This window comes from Eublepharis macularius, chromosome 5 (genome assembly GCF_028583425.1).
Source record: "Eublepharis macularius isolate TG4126 chromosome 5, MPM_Emac_v1.0, whole genome shotgun sequence".
Lineage (NCBI taxonomy): Eukaryota > Metazoa > Chordata > Lepidosauria > Squamata > Eublepharidae > Eublepharis > Eublepharis macularius.
In genome coordinates, this window is record NC_072794.1 from 55,853,183 (window position 1) to 55,880,523 (window position 27,341).

The 27,341-nt window shown below is 38.7% G+C and overlaps 1 protein-coding gene across 4 annotated transcripts in view; it reads left to right on the forward strand.

Annotated features, from left to right (window-relative positions):
• Nucleotides 1–25,597, forward strand: part of ZNF644 (zinc finger protein 644) — a 74,588-nt gene extending 48,991 nt beyond the window's left edge. For all 4 annotated transcript variants that reach the window (XM_054980158.1, XM_054980160.1, XM_054980157.1 and 1 more), the window contains 2 exons: nucleotides 22,765–22,867; nucleotides 23,981–25,597. In XM_054980158.1, the coding sequence (XP_054836133.1) occupies nucleotides 22,765–22,867; nucleotides 23,981–24,173 (296 nt within the window). In that variant the 3' untranslated portion in view covers nucleotides 24,174–25,597. The remainder of the gene's footprint in view (nucleotides 1–22,764; nucleotides 22,868–23,980) is intronic.
• The last annotated feature ends 1,744 nt before the right edge of the window (nucleotides 25,598–27,341 follow it).

Below are 27,341 nucleotides of genomic sequence, written 5' to 3' on the forward strand. Positions count from 1 at the left end.
TTATTTTCCCCATATAGTCACTTTTTCTAGTTTATGTTGGTCTTTCACAAACATAAATTGGATAGTAACATCCCAGAAAAACATTTTCTTACTTTTTCAGTACTTTGTACTGTGACTTGGATTTTGCTTGCACTGCATGGGATCTTATATGAAACAAATATGCCTAATTATTGTGGTCTGTAGTGGCATAGAAGAAGCAAGAGGAACAAAGAAGATTTCATCTGGATATTAAAAGCACTATAAAGACCGAGACATAGAGGGGCTTGAGTAGTCAAACTTGATGTGTGTATATAAATGAGATTTCTCTCAGGTGAAAATACTTAAGTTCTCTATACTGCCATCTAAAAAACCCCATCAAGACTACTCATTGGGGCTAAGCTGGTGGAAAGACAAGCATGTTAGCCCTACAAGTGGCTTGTAAAAAACATTATTAATTAATCCATGCACTTGTAGCAACCCACAGATAAGCTTGAAAAATAGTATTTCTATCTTATGAATTACCAATTGGTATGTTTACCTATCTCTCTCGGAGCATACCAGTATACTAATTACTTACAGTTGAGTTGCTTAATCTGCTGATTGCAACAGGAGGTTTAAAGAGCACGTCCCCCCCCCCCAGTACTATACCTTTATGCTTTCTTAGAAGTTGCTGCCTTGCATAACTGTTCTATGGTGAAAGGATGAGGCAGGACTTTTTTAACTACTGCAGCTGTTCATTCCCTTTGGCCATAGCACATACTATTGTCTAACAAGGAGTCAGAAAAATACCTAAATTCAAGCATGCTGATTTAAGAACCTGTGCATACATAAATGTTGTTATCAAATAGCACATCACTTAATCATGGTAAAGGATACTGTGTTCTTGCCACTTCCCTCTCTCCCAGCCTTAGCCATAGTTGTTGGCTAAGCAAGTGCTACTGTTAACCAAGGTTGATGTCAACCTGGGCTTGCTTTTACCCATAATTTGAAGCTGGTCTTAAATTTGGTTAAAAGCTAACCCTGCTTAGTGTTACCCATGGTTAATGTTGGTACCAACACATCCTTAGGGAGAGAAATTGGTATGCAGTAGGAGGAGGGGCTAAGAGCAGATGGCTGTGCAGACTACAGGTGATCCCTTCAAGCATTGTTTCCTAACTGTTTTTTCCATGGAGGAGCCTGTAAATCCTGAGGAACGTTTACCCATGAAAATGTTTACAGTTCAGAAAAAGTTGATGGCAGAGAGTGCCATTCAATGATCTCTAAATTATTGTTAAGAATATTTATTTTTAAATAGCTGTTATATATGTGTGTGTGTGTCAGCTTACATAACCTTAATAACAATGATATTTCAAGGGATATCTGGAATTTTTTTACAGTATTTCAAAAAATTTATTTATTCCCTGGTTTCTTACCGAACACCTGACCGTGAAACCCAGGGTTCCATAGAACCCTCATTGGGAAACAGTACCTTAGAGTTTCAGGAATGTTAACATCTGCATAATTTTTTGTAAATTATCAAAGCATCTAATCATTACCTACTTAGTTGTCAGAACTAACTGTGACAGTTTCCATATGTTACTCGGCTGTTGGGAAAATCGTGCTTTGTCATCACACTTGCAAATCACTTCATAATCAAAATGAACGGGAATATTTGTAATTTGTACCGAACTTCCATATGCTGTTGGCAAACTTAGACTGCAATAGATTTTGTGCCTGGGTTCTTTGTGTTACAAATTTGTTAGGTTCTGCAAATCTTGAGCTGTCTACAAAGAGGAAATAAATAACTTATGCCTATTCGTTATAGATTTTAAGGTTAGATGCAAAGGTCTAAACTTTGCTCATCTATTTCTTCCCATTGCAACCATCTGTGTTCCCTGAAAAGCTGCTCTAATGGGACACTTGCCAGGAATAGCAATGGGTACAAGGTGAGGATCTGCAGTGAGAAGAGGGAATTGGCAAAAGTTACCCCTCCTTATGTGAGCAGAAGAGAACTGTAGCTCCTCTGTGCTTGAGCATTCAATGTCAGCAGTGTACGTGAAGACTTGTGTATATATTTCATGCAGAACGACTGATATTTTCCCCAACAAGCTTCAGAGGAGGATCTTGGTTTTAGTATGTTTAGCTACCTTAGAAATCATTGCAATGTACCCCTGCCTATTCCTATAATAGACAGTGCTGCTGCAAAGGAAGAAAACCTTTTCTGTAAATTACAATTCTGTTGTGATTAAAGGTCAAGGGATATATCAATGAGAGTGCTAAGTAATTTTTTCATGTTCCCTTTACTTTCAGAAACGCTGCACTACAATTTTTGTGTGACTTTACATAGTTTTCAAGAAAATATTATTGTCTTAAATTCCTTTCAGCATCTTGTTTCTTGCCCTAGTTACATAATTGTATGCATAGATGACTTCCATTTGTATATGCAACAATTGCTGTGGGACCTGATTTATATTTTGCTTTTGACTGAGATTATTATCTACCGTCTAATTCATTGAAGATGAAAGGAATGTTTTCCCAGAACTATATTGTTTTTGGGGTGAATTGTTGGCGCTTTTCACTGTTTCTTGACTTTTTATAGCTTTGTTAGTGGCATCTTTAGAATATTGTATCTTAAGTGGTTGGTTTGGACAAATACAAATGCTACAGTAGACAGGATTAGATTTTAGTTAAGTAATGGCTAATTTTAGCCATGGAAACAGGAGTCTCCTTTGCCAGATTTCTCAGGAAATAAACTCTCCTCCTCTTATTAATGTTTAAATTTTCATTTTATTGTAGAAAAATTAAGAGAGAGAACAGAAAGGAAAAGAAAATACATATAACTAATAAAGGCCTCGAGTGGCTTACGCAAAGAAACCTAAAAAAGAAACTAATTCATATTATTAGTCGTTACAGTTTTTCTCCTATGACACTTTATTCTTTTCACATCAGTCAGCTTCTGGTCTAATTAATTTCCTTTTTTCTTTAATATATATATATATATGCGTGTGTGTGTGTATATATATATATATATATATATATATGCATATATATATATGCATATCTTATCTCATCTTCTTAACATCCCATCTCCACCGATCATTAATTCATTTTTCTTCTCCATTCCCAGAGAGTCATCAATGGCTTCCAATTTGCTATGGATACAAACAGTACTTTTAGATCTCTTTGTAACTATAAGTTTGGCAATCTCAATTAAAACCCACATCTTCTCCCTCTGAGGCAGAGGACATCTTGATGGATGTTTCCCACCCTCTAGTCAGGGAGGCAGGAACAAGTTTTCTGTTTCCTGTCTTCCTAGTGGGAGTTACCCTTTCTTTCAGTTTCATTCCTACCTCAACAGGGAGAGCAGCTTCATCCGTGCACTTCCTTGCCTTTCAACTATTTTTCTTCCTTTCCTTCGCTTCTACTTTCCAGAACCTGATTCTTGCCTTGTTTGCTCCTTTCTACTCTACCTCCTTGCTATTCTCTTTCTCTCTGCGCACCCACTAGAAGGCTTGCAGGGGAAACTTTCTCCTTCCTTCCTTTCTTTGGCTGTGGTGGCCATTTCATGGCAAGACAGAATCATGGACCAGCAAAACATGCTCTTCCATCACAATAGGATTCCTCTCCGAAGGAGAGTTGGAAGCCCCCCTCACCGCTGCTTCCTGGCAACAACCCCAGAGTCAGTGGGGCAAACAGCGAGGAAGCCGCAGCTGCGGCCACTCATATCGCGAAGATACCGGAAGTGCAAAAGCCGCTATTCCTCCCTGAGCAAAGGAAACATGGCAGCCATTTCTGACCTCGCAAATGAGGTCAACATTGCCAACCAGCTGGGAAGTGGCTATGGAGTGGATTTCTCCACATCCTTAAGCCAGTCTAATGGCGTAAGACCCAGTGCGGGGCAGCCAAGCTGGTCTGAGATTCAACAATCATTCGTGCCTCCAGAGCCTATGGTGAATAAAGGAGGGCTACTCATGAGTAATGCGATGGGATCGGGACCCGTAGTAGTACCTCAGGAATTCCTAAACATCATTAGACATATTAATAAAAAAAAGAAAATGCTCAGGACCCAGCGAGAGCACCAAATAGCAATGGTCCCAGGGTCCATTGATGGTCTACTTGTGAGTAAAGCAATTGGATCAGGCACTGCAATGCTATTCCCAGATTTCCTAAACTTGATTACATAAACTGAGACTGCCAATTTTTGTCAGAGTGCTGAGGGAAGAGACAGGCCTCCCTCTGGTCCTTCCTCTGGTCCTTCCCCCCCACCCAAACAGGGAACTGTGGAAGAGGCAATTTCTTACAAAGGGAATCCTAGCAGGCCCTCTGAGGCAGCTAGAAAGGAAACCTATACAAAAAAAAGAAAGGGAAACTGAAACTTTTGCAGACAGTGAAGTTTTTTCTCCCTGTTGGTTCCATATATGCCTCCATGCCCTTTTTTCCTCCAGGGAATGGGGCCTGCTTTCCTCAGGGTTCTCAATCTCTTAATCAGCACAGAGTAACTTTATTCTATAGAAACAAAGAAAAGAGCACAAGGCTTAGCAGGCCTTCAGAGGCCTAGCAGGCCTTCAGCTAGCTCATGTAGACATGAGTAAACCCTGGACTAGCGTGGAACTGCTGCAGTTTTTAGTATCCTGGGACCAACATAAAACACGAAACAGACTCCATAGGATTACAATTACAAACGTCAGGAATGACCCACTCCCAAACCACCGAAGAATGGAAAATTTGTATTCACTTACCGTGAAGATACATTCTCGGTGGTTTCGGGCGTGGGTCATTCCTACCCCCCCCCCCAAAAAAAAGGGTGACGAAGGAAGACATAAGTGACAAATTTCATTTATTAGTGGGGAGGGTGATAGTACAGTACAGGTCAGAAAAGTTAAGTATAGCAGATCATAGCTGGAAAAAGAACTGAAGGACACTGGAACAAGCCCCTCCCCATCCGGGATCAAGAAGGAGTCGGCTGGCCCTGAAATACGAAGGAGGAGCTATGTTCCCAAACATCAGGAATGACCCACTCCCTAAACCACCGAGAATGAATTTTCACGGTAAGTGAATACAAATTTTCCATTCTCATGCCATTCTCCTTGGGAGACCTGCCTGTGGCCTTTGATCTGTGGCATTCTCTAGGCCTGGCTTACCTTTGGGTTTGTTGTGTGGCTAGAATGGAAAGATATGAAATGCTGTATACATCTTGGAACCCCCACTGGGGCTGAAAGCTGGGTTTGGATAAACACAACCATCTTTATACTCAGAAAGGTGCCCCGGGGCAAGAAGTCCTTGATGAACAAACTTTCACTGAATTGGCTACTGGCAGGCCTCTGCTGTAACCCTTAGTAAATGTATTCTTAGTTCCAGTGGTCATTACTATTGTTGAGGATCTACAGATTAAATCGCACCTCATCTCTATTTCAGTCTCTGTAGACAGCAAATGCTATAAACTGTTAGTCTATGTGAGAACCAGAATTCTCTGTTGCAATTTTTCCTTTAAGCTGCTGATGAACAGGTCATTATGATCTCTCTTGAAGGGAGCATGAAACGTGTTTAACCCTATCCTAGGGCATAAAGTGTATGGGCCAAAGTGCTTTGAATTGAGGCCATTGATCATCTCTTATAGCAGATTGCATCCTTGTAGGAAAAAATTAAAACCCAGTGGCTCCCTAAGAACTAATGTTTATTTGCTATGCGTTTTTGTGAGTTCACTTTACTTTTTCAGATAAGTGACTGTTGCTGTGACTTTACAGAGACTCTGAATTATTCGGTCCAAATAGACAGCACTCTTGTTACAGGTAAGTGCATCCCTCCTTTTTCATGCCTCCACTCCTGCAGGACAAGAGGAAAAGGAGTGTACACCATATTCTTCACAGTGTCAAAAGAACGGAGAGTGGAGGGTGATACTAGACTTCAAATATTCAACAAGTTCATAAAACTTGGACATCTCAGATTGGAGATGATGAGATCCATCACAGAATCCCTCCTAATGGAGGGCCCATAGCACAGTGGCAGATCACCTGCCTTGCATACAGAAAGACCCAGGTTCAGACCCTGGCATCAGTTGTTCATGGATCTCAGGGCTGACTTACACCAAAGGAGTACCTTACTGTACTAGATCTAATGGAAACATATCTCCACATTCCGATCTTGTCCAGGCACCTCAATTCCTGTGCAACGGGACTCCATCTACAGTTCAGAGTACTTCCATTTTGCCTCTCTAGGGCACTGAGGGCCTTCACAAAGAATTTGATGAACCCAGTGTAAAACTAAGGGAGGAAAAGCATTAATCTACACACTTACCTGGATGACTCGCTGATCAGGTTAAGCTCTGCATGCCTACAATCTTACAGTTCCTGATCAATTTACAGAGAAGTTCTTTATAATCTAAACAGTGATTAGAACATCTGGACGCCCTATTAGAACAACACACAATTGTTTGTTCCTAATTGAAGCAGTGGTAAAGAAGAGAAAGGAGATGTCACAAGGGATCATCAAGGCCAGGTATTTATTGATAACGTTGGTGAAACTGATGGGTCTACTGATTCCGAGTATCAACACTATCCAGTGATTCCGAGTATCAACACTATCCACCTTACAAACTTCTAGACCCTTCCAACTACAAATTATGAACAAGAAAAGTCTTTCCATTCCATTCCCCCTCACAGTAAAAATAAATAAATAAAATAATTTTTTTTTTAAAAAAAGCCTCGTATGGTGGACAACTGTGACCAGCCTTCTGCAAGGAAAGCAGCACTGCATTCCAGTAATGGAACAGGTTCCACAGACACCTGTCTGTCCGGATGGGGAGCTGCACTAGAAGATCCACCAGTGCAAGGTCAATAGTCCAGCTGTGAGATGAGACCCTCTGTAAACCTACTGGTGCACTGGGCAATTTATCTGGCCCTACTACACTTTAGACCACAAATAATAGACGAACACGTTCTAATCAGAACAGACAGCATGTTGACCAATTTCACCAGGTGCTTCCATCCCAAGGACAAAGTAACCGATGCGTTGACATCACAGTGGCCAAGCATTCTGCTGTTTGCCTTCCAACCACTCTTGATTCTCCTGAAGCCAATCAGGAAGATAAGAGAACAAAAACAAACCAAAAAAGCAGAAATCATATTGATAGCACCCTACTGCCCTCAGCTCCCATAGCTCTCTGCTCTTCAACAGCTGTCAACACTTCCACCACTGACTTCTCCAATATCTTTGGATATGCTCCAGCGATGCCAAGTTCTATATCCACACCTGGAATAGCTACATTTAACTGTATGAAGAATGAGCAAGACTCTCTCCTCTAGTTTATTCTCAAGAAGTAACCAACATGCGACTGGCCTCTAGGAGACAGTCCACTAACAGGATATATAATGCATCATAAAAAGCCTTCACAGGAGATGCAAAAGAAAAAGGGGTTAATGTCATGAAACCCAAAACCAGATCCATTCTATACTTCCTACAGGTCAGTCATGCAAGCGGTCTCAGAGCCTCAATCTTAAGATGTGAGGTCACAGCCTTAACAACAGTACTGCCACAGTACTAGAGTCTGAGTCTGTCCAGACACCTCACGTATGTAGCTCCCTCTAGTATGATACTCTGAAGGATCCACCACAAGTTCACCAATTTCTGACTTGGAAAATGCATACAGTTCTGTATGCTGTTACCGAACACCCCTTGAAGAGCCTGCCAAGGAAATTCCTCTTATGTGCTTAAGGACTTTGTTCCTTTCCACAGTTACATCTGCAAGAAGGGTATTAGAACTGGGTACCCTGTTAATTAGCTTGAGCTACGTATCTTACACAAGGACAAAGTGGTCCTGAGAACAGATCCTGCCTTCATACCAAAAGTGATCTCTCCCACAGATCACTGGAATTAGGTCTACTATCAGTTGACCAAATACGTTTCATCCCAAAGAAGAAATGTGGCATGCTTGGGACATAAGACTTATTCTAAAAGCATTTATTTGTAGAATAGAGCAAATCTGGAAAACAGCTTCCTTATTTATCTCTATATCCTCACTGAATAAAGGGATGAGGATGTCTAAATCTGCCATTAGCAGTAATTTCAAGGCATGCATTATCAAAGCACACAAAATTCAAAAACTAGACATACCAGCTAGAATTACTACTCACTCAATATGAAGTGCTTCACCAGTGCAGCATTTGCCAGACATGCTACAGTTAAGAGGTTTGCAAGGCAGCTACTTGGTCATCTGTATCTACCTTTATTAAACACTATAAGATGAACACTTATGACTCAGCTGATGCAGCGTTTGGCAGAAGAGTATTACAACATATTTTATGACCAGATGACAATGACCCACCCAGAAAATAGGGACACTGCTCTGGGAGGTCCCATCAAGATGTCCTCCGCCTCAGAGGGAGAACGGACCATTGGATACTCACCGTGAAGGGTCCTTCTCCTCTGAGGAAAGGAGGACATCTTGCTCCTCCCGAAGTCATTGTCTTTTCACTCTCTTCTGCCTGACAAATTTACTTCCTGACCTGATGTTTCCCCTTAACATGTTTGTTCTCACCTTTCTCTTTGTTATTTAATTCTAGAGTCTCATATTCATAATTATGACGCTATAACTGCTCGGAGTTGCCAAAACTGAAAGAAAGGGCGACTCCCACTAGGAGGACAAGAAGTAGAAAACTAGTTCCTGCCTCCCTGACCAAGATGTCCTCCTTTCCTCAGAGGAGAAGGACCCTTCACGGTCAGTATCCAATGGTCCATTTCCAATCCAATCCCTCCTCTGTCAGCAAACAAACCACTTCAACGTTTCCCCACATGACATTAAAAAAATACTCCCCCCCCGTCCTTATTTCCCAACACATACAACTCTGGTCTAGACTAAAAATTAATCTTTCAAATATACATTAACCAACCAAAATAATAGAATAATACTTCTATTCCTCTTTACAATCTTTAATCTACAAACCTTTAATCCTTTTTGCTATTTTATAAAAGCATATATGATCTTATTTTTATAGGAAATTCTCTTTAAAAATTTTACAAAATAAAATTGAGGCCCTTTTATTTACCGCTCAGCCCTTATTTATTTATTCCCAAAGTTCTTTGTTCAAATCCTCATGACTGTTCTATTCTTATTTCCTCTTCCCCTTCCAGTCTGAAATAATCTTCCCATTCTTTCAAATCTTCACAACCTAAATTGTGACTTCTCTTGTTAATTTATTTTTTTATTATTGTGCATTTCTTTTCCACATTTAGGTTGCCCATCTAGTATGAACTTTATGCATTCCAAGTCCACATTTGGATTAACTGTCTGATGCAGTGTTCCCGCTAATGTGAGCACGTGAGCAATCGCTCACAGATTCTGACTCCTCCACTTACAGCTTCTCAGCTGTAGCTCACAGATACTAGCCCTCAGGCGGCCCTGTCCTCCCATTCAGCCAGCATCTGCAGGTGGGCCCTATAGGGATGGAGCAGGGATGGAGCCTCATCCCACTTCTCTCCTCCCTTCCTGGCTGTGGCTGGTTTGGCCCCCAGGGTGGTGCCAGAGAGCGCCTCCAGCCACTGCTGGCTCTCTAGCTGGGCAGCAGAACAGAGCTGAGTGATCGGGTCTGGCCTGACCCATGCAGCCTGAAATTGCTAGCATCCCCTCAGCCCCAGAGAGCGGAGGAGAGGAGGTAGCGCCTCAGCCACCACCATGGTGAAGGCATCATTTAACTTGGCCTTGGTGCAGAAGGAGGCTGGCAAGAGGGATGACAAGGAGGGTGGAGGGCTGGGCCAGCGCTCATTGTGCCTGCTGACAGCCAAATGATGAAGAGGAGAAGGCTGTTGCAGTGGTTGAGCTTTGCCGTTGACGAGGCCTCCTTTTCAAAGCCTCTTCCAAAGTGGCTTTTACAGCCTGAAAAGCAGACTCGGGCAAGAACCAGATTTGTCTGCCCTGTCTCAGCAAGCTGAGCGTCTCCATCTAAAATGAAATCAATGGACGTAGACCACAGTAATTCTGCTTAGGATCGCACTGTTGGGGGTTTATTTTATTGCAGCCGCTTTCAGGCTGGCTCCAGATTGGGTCTCTCTTTTTCCTTTTTTAAGCCACATTCCTCTCTGCAGGGCCACAGGCTCATATAGTGCTTCTTCGCCCCCCACCCCATTTGCCCCAGAAAACTGGCAAATGGACTTCGGGCTATTGAAGTTGCATGCACAAAGTTACTAAGGCACCAGGTTTGCCATTCCTGAGCTTTTGTGAAAAGAGTCAATGAGCCACATTTCATTTGTGACATGGAGAAGAATAGAGATCTATGAGAGATATTATACATTTGGACAGCTTTTATATGTTTTGTAATTGTCGAAAGCACTGTTGTTCCAAATGTTGTATGGTGTTAGATTTCCAGGTGCTTGTATAGGGTAACAGCTAACTGCCCGAGCTAAGAATCGCACCTGAACCACAAGAAAGCCAGTCAGCATGAATGTAAAACAAAAGCCCAGTGGCATCTTAAAGACTAACTTTTATTTCAGAATGAACTTCTGTGAGTCACTGCTCACTTCTTCAAATGCAGAAATCGAACTTAAAATCCGTCTTATGGGGCAGGATGGGGATTAAGATCAAGAATGAATTATGTAATGAGTCTTTCAAGTGCAGATTCATTATGTGGAAAAAAGAAAATGTAAGAATGATTCTCAGGTTGATTTCCATATATATCTGAAGAAGTAAGCACTGACTCAAAAGCTCATCTTGAAATAAACGTGCTAGTCTTTAAGGTGCCATTGCGTATCAGCTTTATTCTGTAGCAACAGACTAATAAAACTACCCCTTTGTAATCACCATGAACATACCCATTTTTATACAGAAGTATACTCTAATTTTTGTGGCCTTTTTACCTAATGGCTTTTATTATTAAATTGTTTTGATTGTAATCAAAATGTATTACATGGTTTTTGTTTTTGGATTCTACAGAGGATAGACATCAATGGGCTTAGACTGGAGTTTGTACAGAATTATACTGTAAATCTCTGCCTACCTGCTGCAATCTTGTTGGAATAGAGAAGGCTAACGTGCCCAGGATGGGATGTAGATCCTAGCACATGTTCTCAAATATATTTATATCTGTATATCAAACAGTTGGGAAGGAGAAGTATTAATAACTTTACCTGCAAAGTAATTTAGTTTGGTATTTAGAATCCATGTATGAATGACTGCTTGCATTATTGTTTCCAAGCGAGAAACAATACAAATTAAAGTAGTTTGCAGTTTGTTTGTATGTTTTGTATGTTTGTAGACTGAAAAACATTTTTTTTAAAAAAAGGTGCTCTCGAAACTTTAATGAAAGTTGTTGTTTCGGCTCACAAAGTAGATTTTTAGCTCACAACTCTGCAAAGCTTAGAGGGAACATTGGGTAAACTTTGAACAGTCCAGTCCATTTCCACTCCTTGGGTATATAGCCATAAGAGGTGAATAAAAACTTCAACTGTTTTTTTTTCCTTTGGTCCCACGAATTAGATTCCTTCTCTGTTCATCTCCAGCAAAATCCAATTATTTTAATGCAATTAAAGTCCAATTTCATAGTGTTATTTCTCATAGATCCAGGAATTAATGTTATTAAGCCAGAGTTTTATAGCCAGAAACATAAAATCATTTCAGGAGGAAAAAAGAAGAGAGGGAGGGACTTCCCAGGAAGATTTGTTGTTGTTCAACTGGTTTATCTTCTCAAGGCTGTTGCTTCACATTACATTCCAGCTTCCCAAGCCACATTTAGACTTGCCAAGACGTTAAAAAAACCCAAAAACATAGGCTTCCACAAACATAGCAAAAAGTCACCTATGTTCATTTGAAACTTTCTTTTTCCAATATAATTAAACCAAGCGTGTATATTCATTTCCTTTAGTTCTTATTTTTCAACATAAAAAGCACTTCCAAGTTAGATGACAGTTAAGCAAGAGAGATTTTTTCACCCAAGCTGCATAAACTTCATTCTGTATCGCAGATTCCAAACTGTAGTTAGAAGTTCAAAGAAAGAGATTAGTGGATAAGATTGGGAGGGTTCATCCTTCATTCCAGTGCAGCTTCAGCGATGTTCTGTTCCTCGGCACTTTAACATCAGACACTGCCCCAACATGGTCCAAGCAGTAAATCTTTCCGTTGAACTCGCCAAATGAGGCACAAATGGGTATCTTCTGATCATTCCCTTGTCAAGAGTGATGAACGGCTGGAAAAAGACTCTCCAGCTACAAAAGAACAACAACTGTGTGTCTCTCCCACAGACATGAGAGCGTCCCGAAGGGGCCCGGCACAACTCTCCTCCTCTTATCATGATATTACTTGGTTAGGAAATGGTGGGCAGTTCAGTTCCAACGTTTGAACAGTTTGTTCATGTTCCAAGCAGCATAGTCATTCAAGTCATTCAATTTAAGAATTATATAGAAAAAAAGTGGGACATTAAAGGGAAGGTGTGGTCTTTGGATACTTTCTGAGGGGAGGATAGTGTTCTGTTACTTTGAATTAATATAGAGGTAGTAATCATTATATTATAGTAGAGGTAAAAAATCTAGTTTGTGATAATATACCATTTTATTGATATATGTAGGTACAATATGTTATAATTTACTAGGTTATAATGTCATGAATTGGATAACAATATAAAGGATATTAATAATTTTGAACATTATAGATATGATAGATATATGTAATAGTGCTATCTAAAGATATGCAGTGGTATAAAATATATTACTATGACCCATTCTTAGAATGTAGTATATAGCTATTAATATAGGGGACATATTATATTGTAGGTTATTGGATATTATTGATAGATAGTACTAAAAGTTATGGGATGTTAGATAATGGTATTTATCATTAGATAGGTATTATTATATTATATATATTTTAGCTTGGTTAAGGTTTTATTTAAGAGGTAATAAAGGGAATGGAAAACTGTTGGAAGTCAACAGAAAAGGGTGGGAAGGGTGGGGGGATATTACAATATAATGGAAAGTTAACTGTGTATGTTCTTATATTTGTATAATGACCCATCCAATAACATTTTTAAAAAAGAAAAGAAAAGAAACAGTGCTGATAAAATTAAAAAAAGAAAAAAAAGAAACAGTGCTGATTAATTAGATTTTCATTCTACTTTCACACTGCCAAGCACTCCCTACCAACCAGAAATGACAAGCTGACACAAAAGCAGTTAACATCACTGCATGGAAGAATGACCTGCCAGTTTAAAAGCAGTGTCTTTTATGTAGTATGTTTTATCCTGGTCTTCCTCCACTGAGTTAAGGGGCAATGTATATGGTTCTTTCTCCTTAATTTTATCCCCACAGCAACCCTGTGAGGTAAGTTAGGTGAGTGTGTATGATTGGCCGAGTGCTACCGTGTAAGCTTGATGGCAGTGGTGATTTGAACCTGGGTCTCCCAGATATTAGTCTAACCACTACATTTTGCCATCAGCCATATTGGTTGTAGAGCTCTCTAGGACAGCCTTTCACTTCTCATAGGCTATCTGCCTGATAAAAAGCATTACGTTGCACTGATAGCCCAGTACACAGAAGAGTAGAGAATGCTGAAAGAGGCCCACCCGCTTGGCTTCTTTTATTAGGATATCAGTAGGTTATTCTGTTCTTGTCTAAATATTGAGGACTTCCTGATTCCCAACAAACCTGTTTACCATGACTTCTGAATCAGTTTAAATGAACTGAGGTTGTTATCTAGGATATAAGCTAGAATTTTGAGCAGATTAAATCCTGATTGTTAGGGAAGAGAACAAAACCACAGTTCACCATCTATCTGATTCTGATTTTACAACAAATTAGGACTTGTTGGCAACTAGGTAATTGTCAGTAAATGTGTGTGCAAGGGAAGAGGGAGTATATGAGACCAATGACTTCCAAGACTTGTTTGTACAACAACAAGCTATTGTTTGCTGTTACATCTGAATGTAGGCCTTTCTCTATAGTATAAGAGGAAAAAGATAGGGGTTTTTACAGATGCTAATAATCAGTTTGGTGTGGTTGGGAATAGCAAAGAATGTTTTGTCTCCAGAGATTGTTCTCTTTGATTTGCAGTTCTCTGTACTTGTTGAGATTCTTCCCTGTAAACCTAGTGCCACTCTATTTTTGCTTCTTCCTTTTTGCTTTCTAAGACTCCTTTCTTTCATTTGTGTCTAATTTAGTGAGCTGTACTCTTATAGTTGTTTCCTGTGCTAATGCAGTGAAACAAAAAGGTTTGATAGGTTATTTTTCATAATTGATATATCTGAAGTTGATGAATCAATTGAAAGTATCAAATTTCCTTTATGGTGATTACATATTTCAATTTAGCACTTATTTCTCAGGTGCCTTACAGATTAGTTTGGCAAACAGGTAGTAAGCAAATGAATTGAAATATAGATAAATATTCTAGATGGAGAAAGTTACGTCATTGGAAAAACATACTATGATAAGAGAGAGGGAACTCAGTTTCTGGGGTAAACAGGTTCTAGGAGACCATGAGTTAAATAAAAATGTAACTTCCTTTCAACCGATAGTTATCTGCATAATTGGTTTAATAGTTTATTCTAAACAATGTAATCATTCAGTATAACTTCTGTTGGTTCCAGCTTTCACTGGGCATGCATAATATTCCAGTCATTTATTTGGACACACTCACAGACTCCTTTTTGCATCTGTTACAATTTAAAATATGATCTCTGTGGAGCATATGGTTTACACATTGTGTATTCTTTTGAATGATGTAATTGGATTGTACTTACAAGAGACTTGTAGTCAATTTTCAGTGAGTCTTTTGCTTAAATTATTGATTCATCTGCTTTTGCCGTGCCTGAAAATTGAGAGTACATTCATTCATTGCATAAGCTACAATTAAAGAGAGAACATGGATTATGGAAAGGGAAAGTCATCTTCCGATTTTGTAGTAAATAGAACTTATAAAATGTACTAAACTGACATTCCTAGAGAATAGATTTACAGAAAAGCTATGCTTTAGATTTTAGGAAGGCAATGTCATTGTTAAATGTCAAATTCCAAACATATTTGGACAAAAGGCTACAGTTGCATATTTCATATATATAAAACTTAGTCTGCATTATTTTTAATGAACATGACAGAACAAACTATGGTTTATACAAATACTGCATTTCAATGGCTTTCTTAAAATATTAATTATGAATATGGAAGACCTTAATCAGACCTCAAGTCAGAAGATAATACAGGCTTTGAAGTCCTGGAAATTGTATAGAGGAGCAATGAAGTGAGAGAGGTTTGAAATGGAAAGCAAGGAAGAAAAGCCTCTCTATAAACTTAAGGATCCGAGAAATGTAAAAGCTGGGACATGTAGTTTTCCATTGCCTTTCTGTTGACCATACAAGTGCCAGGCATGTGTCTTGTGCTTCAACTGGGAAAATTCCTTAGAGAGAGAGAGAGAGAGAGAGAGAGAGAGAGAGAGAGAGAGAGAGAGAAATCTGTTGGGATGAATCAGTAGTTGAAAATAGGAGGTTATTGAAAAGATTCTCTACATCCTGAACCTTTGTGTTTCAGAGAGATTTGGAGGTGGAATTGTTTTTAGTACAGCTTCAGAAAGGAAATTAGTGGTCTTCTAACTACCTACTTAGATGCCTGAGAGGTAGTACTTATGTAAAGCCTGTCTGTCTTGTGTAGTCAGCATCTGTCTATCTGCTCTTGTTGCCATAGGCCTATTCCATGTCCTTCCATCATAGTTCTGTTACCCTAGTCAAGATCTATTCTGTTACTGTCTAGCTTCATCTTTCAGCGCTTTAAAACTAGCAGAAGCAGAAAAGAAGTGGCATTGCGTGTGCAGTCGTAATGTTGTAATACTTTTCACCTGCACTGGAAAGAGCCACTCATTTACTTTGAATCCCTGTTCTAGCCTTAACACATTGAGAGATCCAGTTAGGAGAGTACATTAGTCTTTTTTTAAAAGTTGTTTTTATCTGAAAAGGGGGAGGTTGGAGGGCTGTGGAGCTTGCCTCAAGTGAACAGGTAAGTGGAAATTGCATCACTTCAAATAATACACAATAGATTGTTTAAAGCTTCTCTTAATTTCTTAGTATAAGTTGTCTTTGTAGCAGTTAACTAGGCAATTTTAAAAACTATTTAATTTTAAATGTATTCACCCAAATAGGTTGCTAAAATACATCAGTCACTGCAGTATTTGTTTTATATTTTATAATAGAAAAGTGGTGCATAAGCTTCCTAAAAGTCGTTATCAGTGTATGTCATTGTAACACAGAGATATGTGTAATCTTTTTAACTGCGTTAATTGAAGAACTAGAAGCATATCATACAAGTGTCATGAAAATGTGTTGCATTTGTGGTGCTTTATTTTAAAAAAAACTTTACAGGGCTAGATTTGTCCATCTTGTAAAGTTACCCTTCAGCCCGCAGCTTTACTGTTTGTGTGCCTTTGTTTATAACATTTCTATGCAGCCTCCCTAGAGAAACTTCTCAAGGCAGCTTACAAAGTAAAATATAAAACACAATAAAAGTTGTTAATAATTAAAAACCCAGCCAGAACACAACACAGCACCAAACATTGAGCAGCTAAAAGTGGGTCTTAATGAGTTACTCTTTGGGAAAACTTACTGCCATTATCTTGGTTTTCATTTCTCATTCCTGTATGTTCTGTTGTTCATGAAGCATGTCATTAAAACATGAGATTAGAATAACTTCTAGATCATTAGTTTGGTAATATAAAGCAGCCAATCATTATTGTCTGTGGTATACAAGACACCTGGACTTATTGTTTTGGGGAACCAGCATCCATGCTGAGTGTTCCAACTCAGGATTTGCCCAGGAATTTTTAGCTTCCCTGGCAACCCTGGGTCTTTTTCAAATAGTGACAGGCCTTACACATGAACGAGGCCATACCTTGGACTTAATATTTTGTTCTGAGCCTTTGAGGGAAAGTCTTGTTTCAGAGATTCAGTCTGAATTATGGTCAGACCATTATCTGCTGAAGGCAAAAGTGAATATGGCCCCAACACTCTGCAAAATAGGGGGTCCACTTAAAATGATATGCTCACAAAGGTTCATGGATCCTTCTAGATTCCAAAATGCCTTGGGGGATTTTAGAATTCAAGACACATGTTCTATGGAAGCTGCTGTAGGAGCGTGGAATGTGAGGCTCCTTGAAGCAACTGACACCATTGTTCCTTGTTCACCCCTCCAGCCCTTGGGACAGAAGCCAGCTCCATGGTAAACCATGGGGCTTGGGGACCTAAAGAGGGTTGGAAGATGCCTAGAAAGACGCAGGCGGAAAACTTGCGCGGAAACTTGTTAGCATGCCACGGAACCAGGGTGGATTTGATTTAAATCAAACTGATTTAAATCACGATTTAAATCACTAGTCAGTAAGGCTTGATTTAAATCATAGTTTTCTACATAAAGACTAATTCTTGCTGGTATAACTTTAATATGCAAGTAGATTAAGATTTGTAGAATAACAACTTTTCATATTAGTTTTACAGTTGTATAAAATATTGATTTTAATACTATTAGAAACACATTATAGTTAATTTATTGTGAGATGAATTATCCCCAGTTTAGGTTAATCATTCATATTTGGACAACTTTTCTGTTGTACTTTATTGGAAGGAGAAAAATAGTCATTACCTTAATAATAACAACAATTTAAATAGTTTTATTTATTCAACTGAAACAATAACATTACAGCATATGTTATTTGCTTAAACAAACATCCATGTTTGTTAACTCCTCACACTTAGTTTCTTCTTGTGCAGATCTATTCCACTCCAAACAATCAGAAAAATATTGTTTCTATTCTCTGAACTTCTTGAAACTTAGCACTGAAGGGGTTGATTCTGTCTTCATAGGTTTGTAGAACAATAGGATTAAGGGCTTTTTCTCAACTCTGTTCATGTTATAACATTTTTGCTGTGAAGAAGAGGCATGTGATCTCTGCTGAGCTGACACAAATTCAGTTTTGAGAACTGCAAAACCAAGCATCTTTGATAATATCTTGTAGGCAGAGAAACTGCCCAATAATCTTACAAAAACCTCTGGAAGAGCATGACATTGTGAATGGATTATTGGAATTTATTTACCAAAAAAATTAAACATATACAGCCTTATTCTACATAATTAAAAACTAATCTTTATTTCATGATGGAATAACCTTTGGATGGTAATATATTTTCCTCAAAAAGCATTTTATTTTAAAAAATCCAATTTAAATTTAAAAAATCCGATTTAAATAAAAAAAATCTGATTTTTTGATTTTTTTTTAAAGAATCATTGATTTTTATCCACCCTGCATGGAACCCATTTGAGGACCTATGAAGCAGAAATGAAAGAGGCAAAGAAACGTTATTTCTCAGCAACTATTACATCAGCTAGTTCACAACCATCCCAATTGTTTAAGGCATCTCGACACCTTCTAACCCTTAAATCTGAACCTTTACAGTCTCAATTAGCTGTGAGGCCTTTGCTAAGTTTTTTGCTTATAAAATAGCACAAAGACACTCTGATGTGGATGCTAGCTGTAATACAGATGAGATGGAAGAAATGCTTAGTATGCTGTCTGGCTCACATATGGACTGCATTGAACCAGTTACAGTGACAGATCTTAACAGGATCCTGACATATATGAAAGCCACAACTTGTGCGCTGGATTCTTGATCATCTTGGCTCTTAAAATCAAGTAAGGACCACATAAGTGAACCGCTGAGGTCTATTGTAAATCAGTCGCTAACTCAGGGCACCTTTCCCCCTGGATTTCAAACAGGCAGTTATCCATCTGCTAATTAAAAAAAAAAAAAAACATCACTAGACAAAAATGATGTGGCAAATTATCACCCAGTCTCTGTGCCCTTTCTGGGCAAAGTAGTTGAGAGAGCAGTAGCTGACCAACTCTAGGTCTTTTTGGATAACTCTAGTGGATCCTTTTCAGTCTGGATTCAGACCAGGTCATGGGATAGAGACAGCCTTAGTAACCTTAGTGGATAATCTCCATTTGAATATAGACAAAGGCCATGCCTCCTTATTGCTCCTCCTGGATCTGTCTGCAGCCTTTGACTCAGTAGACCATGCCATCCTGTTGAGGCTTTTAGAGACAGAAGTGGGCATCAAAGGATGTGCTTTGGACTGTTTTAGATTGTTTCTCATGGACTCAGAGGGTTGCCGTCAGAGATCAGCTATCTCCAGAATGGGAATTATCTTGTGGGGTTCCACAGGGCGCAATCCTGTCTCCCATGTTATTCAACCTCTATGTAAAGCCCCATTCACAGCTACGGAGTGGGATGTCATCAATATGCAGATAACACCCAACTCTATATCTCATTATCCAAGTCCCCACCGGATGCAGTAGAAATCTTGGTTCTCTGCCTGACAGCTGTGGTCAAATGGCTGAAAACGAACAAATTGAAATTGAACCCAGAAAAGACTAAAGTAATGCTCATTGGGAAGACAGAGATCTTGAAGGACATTGTACTCTCTCCACTTTTGAAGGAGTTTGTCTGACCCTTGCAGACTTGGTTAAGAACCTAGAGGTTATACTGGATGCAGTGCTACTGCTAGAAAAGCAAGTTAAGGTAGCAGAAAAAAATGCTTTCTACAGCCTCACTTTAACCTGGAAGATGGCTTCCTACCTTGACATGGCCGATCTGGCCACCTGGATCCATGCTATGGTAGCATCAGGACTTTAATATTATAATGCACTATAGATAGGTCTCCCATTTTAAGTTAACCAGGAGACTTCAGTTGCTGCAAAATGATGCAGCTCAGCTGATATCAGGAGCAAGCAGGAGCATGAATATTACTCCCGTCCTGTAGTCCCTCCGTTGGCTATCAGTTACTGTGTTCAGTTCAAGGTATTAGCTATCACATACAAGGTTTTTCATGGCCTCGCTCTGGCATACCTATGAGACTGCCTCTCTCCCTATGTCCCTTTACGGCAGCTTCGCTCATCTGAACAGGGTCTCCTGCAGGTGCCACCCTGCACATGAGTGAAATCAACAGCTGCCCATACATATTTGTTCTCTTGTGTTGGCCCCTGCCCTATGGAATGGCCTGCCTGAGGAAGTGAGGAGAGCCCTCACTCTCCTAGCCTTCCACAAATGATGGAAAACTTGAATTATTCAGAAGGGCTTTTTACACAGATAAGCAGGCTGTATTCTAGGGAGATCTCAAAGAGATGCTTCATTAATGAGTCAGGGACTATAGACTTCACCTCTGTGTTGCCGCACAAACTATCTATTACTTTAAGTATATGCTCCTATGTACTACATGTTGCTTTAACTACTGGGTAGTTCTGTGTTGTCTAATGTCAGTCCTAGAATTGCTTATGCTCTATTTCAGCATATCTTCAACTTTGTATTGGATTTTGCTCATGTTATGTCTTTGTAAACTTGCATTTATTTATACTATGGCATTGTTTATTGAAATGTCCTTGATATTGATTGTGGTAATCTCACTCTTATGTAATCTGCCTCCAGTCTCAGTGAGAAAGGCGGACTATAAATGACATAAATAAATAATAAAACAATAATTAAAGAGTGATGTGCCCAGTACACTGACCAATTATGCTTACATCTGGCCAGACTGCTGGTGTTTATCAAATACAGAATAGGAAAATGACTTTTAACAGTCTATGATCACTTGAACGTTGCACATTTGGTTCTAGTATTTTGTCTTGGGAGTTTAGTACTGGAATGTCTGTGCTTTGGTTGCTTTGTCCAAGCGTATGAACTGGATGTCATTACTGGCCTTCATTTGCAGTTTAAACTAGGCTGCCTGTGCTGTGGTTTCTTTTTCCAAGCCTATGAACTAGAAATCATTACTGGCCATAAGTTTACAAAACTTACACCCTGCCTTTCTGCCTTCAGGGGCCACCAAGTTGGCTAACAAATTAAGACAAATATAATCACATCTTTGCTAAAATACATGCACATAAAATACATACACATACACATAAAAAACCACCATTAAAACATTAGGCAGGAAGGAGGGATCACTGAGGGAATGCCAAATGAAACAAAAAAGTCTTCACCCTCCTGGCAGAAGACTACATAAAGGGACAGACAAGTCTCCCTCCTGAGAGCGTTCCAGAGGTTTGGTGCCACAATTGAGAAGATCTTCTCCTGGGTTGTCACCTACCTAAACTCGGAAGGTGGGGCACTTAAAACTAGGCCTTGGAAGATGAATGCAGTGGTCAGGTAGGTTCACTGCAGTGACATGGTCTCTGGACACACTCCGGTCAACATCCCAGCTGCAGCATTCTGCGCCAGTTGATGTTTCCTAACATTTTAAAGGCAGTCCCTCATAGAGTGCATTGCAGTAATCTAATCTAAGTGTAACCAAGTTATGCAGCACACTGCATAGTTTTCAGGAAGCTTGTACAAGACATCCTACTGTTAGTACAGATACTACTGGTGTTGTAGTATCTGTAGTAGGAGTAATAATTTGCCTGTAGTAGGAGTAATAATTATGATGAGGATTTGGAAGTAGAATACAAATCTTGTTTTGAAAGATGGCTGGGTTAGGAAATGAAGTCCTAAGAAAATTTGAGCAGTTGAACATGTATCTCATAACAATGAGAGTTGTCTGTTCTTGTTCCTACTGTTCAGATAGGAAAAGTCTTCAGTATCCTTTCAGTCTAGTTTAGTCAGTCTTATACTAGAGACAAACATAGGAATGTAAGTATAGTACAAAATATAGATTCTTGTGTAAAAATAATGATCTACCAATGCAATATATCACATTGTTTTCTGAAGAGGCAGTTTGCTTGCAGATGCTGGTGTTCAGTATTTTGAAAAAAACACTCATACACACTTTTCTGCTTTTCTATATTTCTCTGTTTCCTGTAACATAGGAGGTGGCATGAAACACTTCATTCTAACCATGTCTGTAAGGTGACAGCCTCAGTCTAAGGGCTTTTAGTTCTATTTAAAAAAAAAATGTTTGGGCCTGGAAGAGTCTTTGTCATTAAGGTTTTTTTAAAGTTATTTGAACCCCAGTTTTCCTGTGTTTTGTTTTTACTGTGCAGGGGGATTGTGAATATTAGATCTTGATAGCCATCAGTTAGAAAATGTAGGTTTTCCCTCTTACCTTACCATCTTTCTGTCCATGAATAAACAAATAAATAAATAAATAAATGCCTTAGTAGAAGAAACCTTAGGCAATAGAATGCTGAGATCATTAACCTTTATAATTCTTGACATTCTCATTTGGTAAAAGAGATGTATATTAATATTTATCTGGGAGTTAGAGTTCTAGCTATTGCGTATCCGTAATGTTACTTTCATTTATGTTTGTTGCTTTTGTTGGGAGGGGCGGGGGGGGGGGGAGAAATGTGAAATGTCACTTTAATAAATATCCAGTCATTGGATATGTGAGGTATAATTTCATTAGGAACTAAATACAGCACAGTTTTTATGCAACTTTTTTAGCATATAGAATATTAAATGCCTTTTCCTGAACAGAAATTCCAGCTGGGAAATTAGTCAAAACTTAGTTTACATGTAATTGTCAATCCTTATGGTTGCATGAATAGAATACTTTATCTTGACATTCCCCTTGCAGCACAGGACTTGGTATTGATACAATTCATGAATAGATTGTGTAATCAGTTTTAGCGTAATATTATGAAGATATGATGTGGTCAACAAATATGCACATTGTAATAAAACTTGAACAGCAGAAATCAAACATGCAGGTAGCATAAACACTTTGATAAGTGGAATATGATATTACAAAGTGGTAAGAACAGAAGGGTCTCCAGCATGGCGGGGGTGGGGATAGGAATCAGAACAAAAAACTAAGCACTCTGTCATTATATATACCTATATGTGAACTTTTTTTTCTTAATAGCCATAGATTGTAAGCAAAAAAAATCGAGATCAAGATCTGGGAGCAAGAAAAAAATCCTGCCATTACCTCATGGTGCTGATGAAGTTTACATACTCCGATGCAGGTATGTAAGAGATTATAATGGGTGAACAGAAGTTGTTGTGGCTGGTGTAAGGTTTTTAAAAAAATATTTATGTCTATATCCTATATGTGTGCTTGAGAGAACTGTCAGAATTAATTAAAATGTAGGCCTCTTTTTTGTGTAAAAACCCATGTAAAAAATAACCTGAAACACTTGCATAGCTTAGAATATGAAAACTCAACAGATTACTCTCAGCTGAAATCCACGTGAAATCCATCCAAAAAAGGTGGTTTTGAAATGGTTATAAAACACCTGCAGAATTGGGCTTTGACAGGATTTGAGGATAACTCGGCTTGATAGGCATCAGCACCTTTGATGTGCCAAGAACTTTCATTCTGTGCTAGTTGAAGCTTCCAATACTTCTAAAGTTAAGCATCACATAGTTGGCCATTCTTTTGCTATGTCCTTGCAGTTAGAAAAAGCACTCTATAGTTAGTTGATGATAAAAAGGATGATTGGGACCTGTTAACTAAATTCTGCAGGTAATCTCAACATGGGAGTCTGGGTCTCTTCGCTCCCATCAGGGTAGGACGTAAGTGTGAACTTCGGAAGTTTGAATATTGTATTTTCCTGGCCATGTGATCTATCTCCACAGTGGGGGTCATGATTAAGTATTTGGGAACATGTCGTATATGTACTTAAATCATACAGCTCATGCTAAGTGAGACTTTTCCTTAGATTGAAAGGGGAAAACAGACCCATAGATTCAGCTGTAACCAAATATCTGAAAGCAGTCATTATTCCAGAAAGATCCCTAATCTGTAGGACGCTCCCTGTTACTACAAGACACAATTTATTTCGATTAAATTTCAGCTCACATTCCATGTCTTAGGGAAGAGAGCACGCTAAGTTCCACTTGGAATGAACTAATAACGATAGCATGTAACATATGATGTATAATTTGTGGTGTGTAGGTTTCTTTTTTGTATGACTCCAGATGTTTGAAATTACATGAAAATTTTTAGATTCATAACCAGAAAGTCTGTTTACATTTAATCAGTCATACATATACTTTTTCTTTAGTTGTGTTGTGAACTCACTATATTTATCACAACACTAATGTACCTTATTTGGATGCTTTTAAAATCTGCACAGGTTTTGTGGTCTGGTCTTTCGAGGTCCCTTGTCTGTTCAAGAAGACTGGATAAAGCACCTGCAGCGCCACATTGTCAATGCAAATCTTCCTCGGACTGGAGCTGGTATGGTGGAAGTCACATCACTGCTTAAAAAACCTGCCTCAATTACTGAAACTTCATTTTCTATCCTGATGGCTGAAGCAGCTTCATAGAACATGAAAACTCTACATTTGCATTGGATGTATATTTGAAATACTTTTGTTAGTTTTTTTAAAGTTAAAATAAATTATCTGTTTATAAAACCTGAAGCAGGAAAATGGGGCAAAGAACGTCAGTTAGCATCCAGACAATTGAGTACTTAAAACAATTACCGTAAGTAGTCTTTATATTTTATATAGGGTGGAAGATGTGTTTTTAAAGTTTACTAAGTTTTTTGTCAATTACTGTGTTCACTATTGATATAAGCCCATTACATGTAAGCAGCCATTTTTAAATTGTTGCACATGGGTACTTAAGACTGGTTTTATGAAAAGAAAACGTTCTTTACAGTGTTACCGAAATCAATGCTCTGTTTATTAAACAAAAATCCCCTTGCTTAGTAAAATACTATATTTTGTTTGTATGTATGTAGTGTTTTGTACAATACCAAGAAATGCTAATGCAACTTATTCAGTTTAGGGCATTAAATATCATGTACTTCATAGTTCAAGAGACTGTTCCATTCAAATAGGGCAATTAGTACTATTCTATCTAGCTGTGTAAGTGTTTTTTAATCACACAAAACTCTTTTGTACTAAAAGTGGAGGGAAACTTGTTAAACAAATTTCTAAAAACTATGTATATAGTACTGGAAACTATTTGTGGTAAGGAAATATTCTTCACTTGCATTTCTCACTGACAATAAAATGGTGCATCCATGCTACCTCCAACTTTGTCAGCTGTAATGGTATATATCCTCTGTTGCATCACAAACTCACATTTTCTTTAATGCAAGACTTTGTTTAGTTAACAGGCCCTTTTCTGTTGATGCTTTGCTTAAAGAGATGAGTTGCTTTTGCCTCCTCTTTTAGTTCATACAGTAGAAATTTACTAAGAAGCATTGCTCACTACATGGCTAAGCCAACACTTTTTCTTTTACAGTTACTTAGAGAACTCATAACCCCATTGGACACAAATAGAAAAGTTTCTACATATGAAGAGAATGTTTACAATTCAAATTTTAGAACTTGTTTTGGATGTAATTATATGTATGAAAACTGTAACACTATGCTCATGCTAAGGACCTATTTACAGATTTATTGAAATAAATGTGCTGTGAGGATGGGAAAATATGGTGCAGGTGTCTTGATCACGATCAATATTGGCTGTTAACAGAAGTGAAATGTCACTTTTCAACAATTAAGCAAATTCCTTTTTGAAAACTGGTTCTGTATGCAAGAAATGTTTCATTTTATTCATGTAGGGTGACTAATACTGTAGTTAAGCCAAGGAGATGCATTGATATTGTTTTGAGTGTAAATAAAGTTATAAAAGCAGTTGAGATGTGAGGAGTATTTTGGTGGAGAATATACATACCTCACAGCCGGTGAAATTGCTTTCCTCATGGTATATCTCCTTACCAAGAATATATCTCTAAATAAAAAAGGTTAAAAGAAAATTAAATTGTCTGTAATGTGAAGCATTTCTTATTTGAGATATAGAGCTGGTGTGTCTGCCTTGAGTTTTAAATACTGTGAAGGACTGCTTCAAACGTGATGTTAGTTCACAGATGACATACATATGACTTTGCCAGTTTGTAAGAGAGCCTATACAAGTGAATTCGTGGGGTCTCTATAAAGGTATTAGATCCAGAGAGTTAGCTGTGTTAGTCTGTAGTAGCAAAATAGAAAAGAGTCCAGTAGCATCTGACAAAGAGAACTGTGATTCTTGAAAGTTTACGCTACAGTAAAGTTGGTTAGTCTTAAAGGTGCTACTGGACTCTTTTCTATAAAGGTATTGGAAGTCTCTGGACTGACATCAGGCAAGTTTTGAGTTTTTGAAGACTGCAATACAGGGAAGTCCTTGAGTTGAAAAAATCAGGATGAGATTGCACATAATTGGTATAATTTCTAGTAAAATGAAGTTGTATTTTGCTTGCTGTCCCAAAATTTAGATTTGTACAGTGGCAAACTGGAACTTCATATACATCTATTGGATTTTTATATGGAAGGAACTGCTTAGACAACAAGACTATATCAAATCTCCATTTAATTAGATTTGGATTTTACGAATATAATTCTACTGTACTTTACCTCCATGATAGATAGCATTTTAGCATTGAAACCTCTAGTCGGGTGAGATTTCAGCCTCTGTTCTGCCTTTCAGTTCTGGGCAAGATTGCAGGGGAAACTAACTATACCAGTGGAGTAGGATAAATCCAGTTATATCCCTTGACTATCATAAAGGCTTTCTGGACCAAACTTGATTACTGGTCTAAGCAACGGGGAGACCTATTGTTTCTGGCTACAAGTCACCCTTCTCTTGTTTTGCCTTTTCCTCTCCCTGCCATCATGTTTAAGAAACTACATCTGACATCCATCTAGGTAGTGTACATGAAGTTATCCTCTGAAGTTGGTTGAGAGATTATTATTTGTCCAATATCTGAGCTGCACTTTGAAAAGTACAAAAGTGCACACTATGCAGTTTTAAGTTGTTGCAAGTTCTTATATATTTGGGGGGGCATATCTCCCGTTTGCCTGTCCATTTGTAAACTTTTTAATACAAAGTTTATTATGTATTATGATTAAGTTTTATATTAGTAAATTATGATTGGGATTCACCCCACCTCCTTGTGAGTATGTAGCTTGGTAATCTCCCACTGTGGGACTGCATAGAAGAACAAAGATGAAAACAGAGTTGCACATACTTGTAACTGTTGTTCATCGAGTTCTTCTGTGCAGACACACATCCCTCCCTCCTGCCCCATTGTGAACTCTCTAGCAAGGTCCAGTATGAGATTGCAGTGACTCAGGAGAACTGAGGGGAAGGGATCACTCCTCCCACGTAGTCAGGTGACCATTTAGGCAGGAAAATGGGCTGAGATGTGACTGGGAGAAGTGGCTCCCTAGTAGAGCTTTATGGAAGCGATTAAAACTCCAGTCAGCAAGCCTGCACGTGCACAATCCCCAATGTATGCCTTCACAGAAGAACTCAATGAACAACAGTTACAGGTACGTACAACCCTGGTTCCAAAAAGTTTATTATCTACTCCGAACATTGCACCTGATACATCAAACTGGCTTTCATATCTTTGCGGGGGTGTCTCTATTTGCTACTTGAAGGTAGGCCCCCACATAGATCAAAAATCCACAAAGTCTAGCCTGGGCTGTAACAGCCAGTCC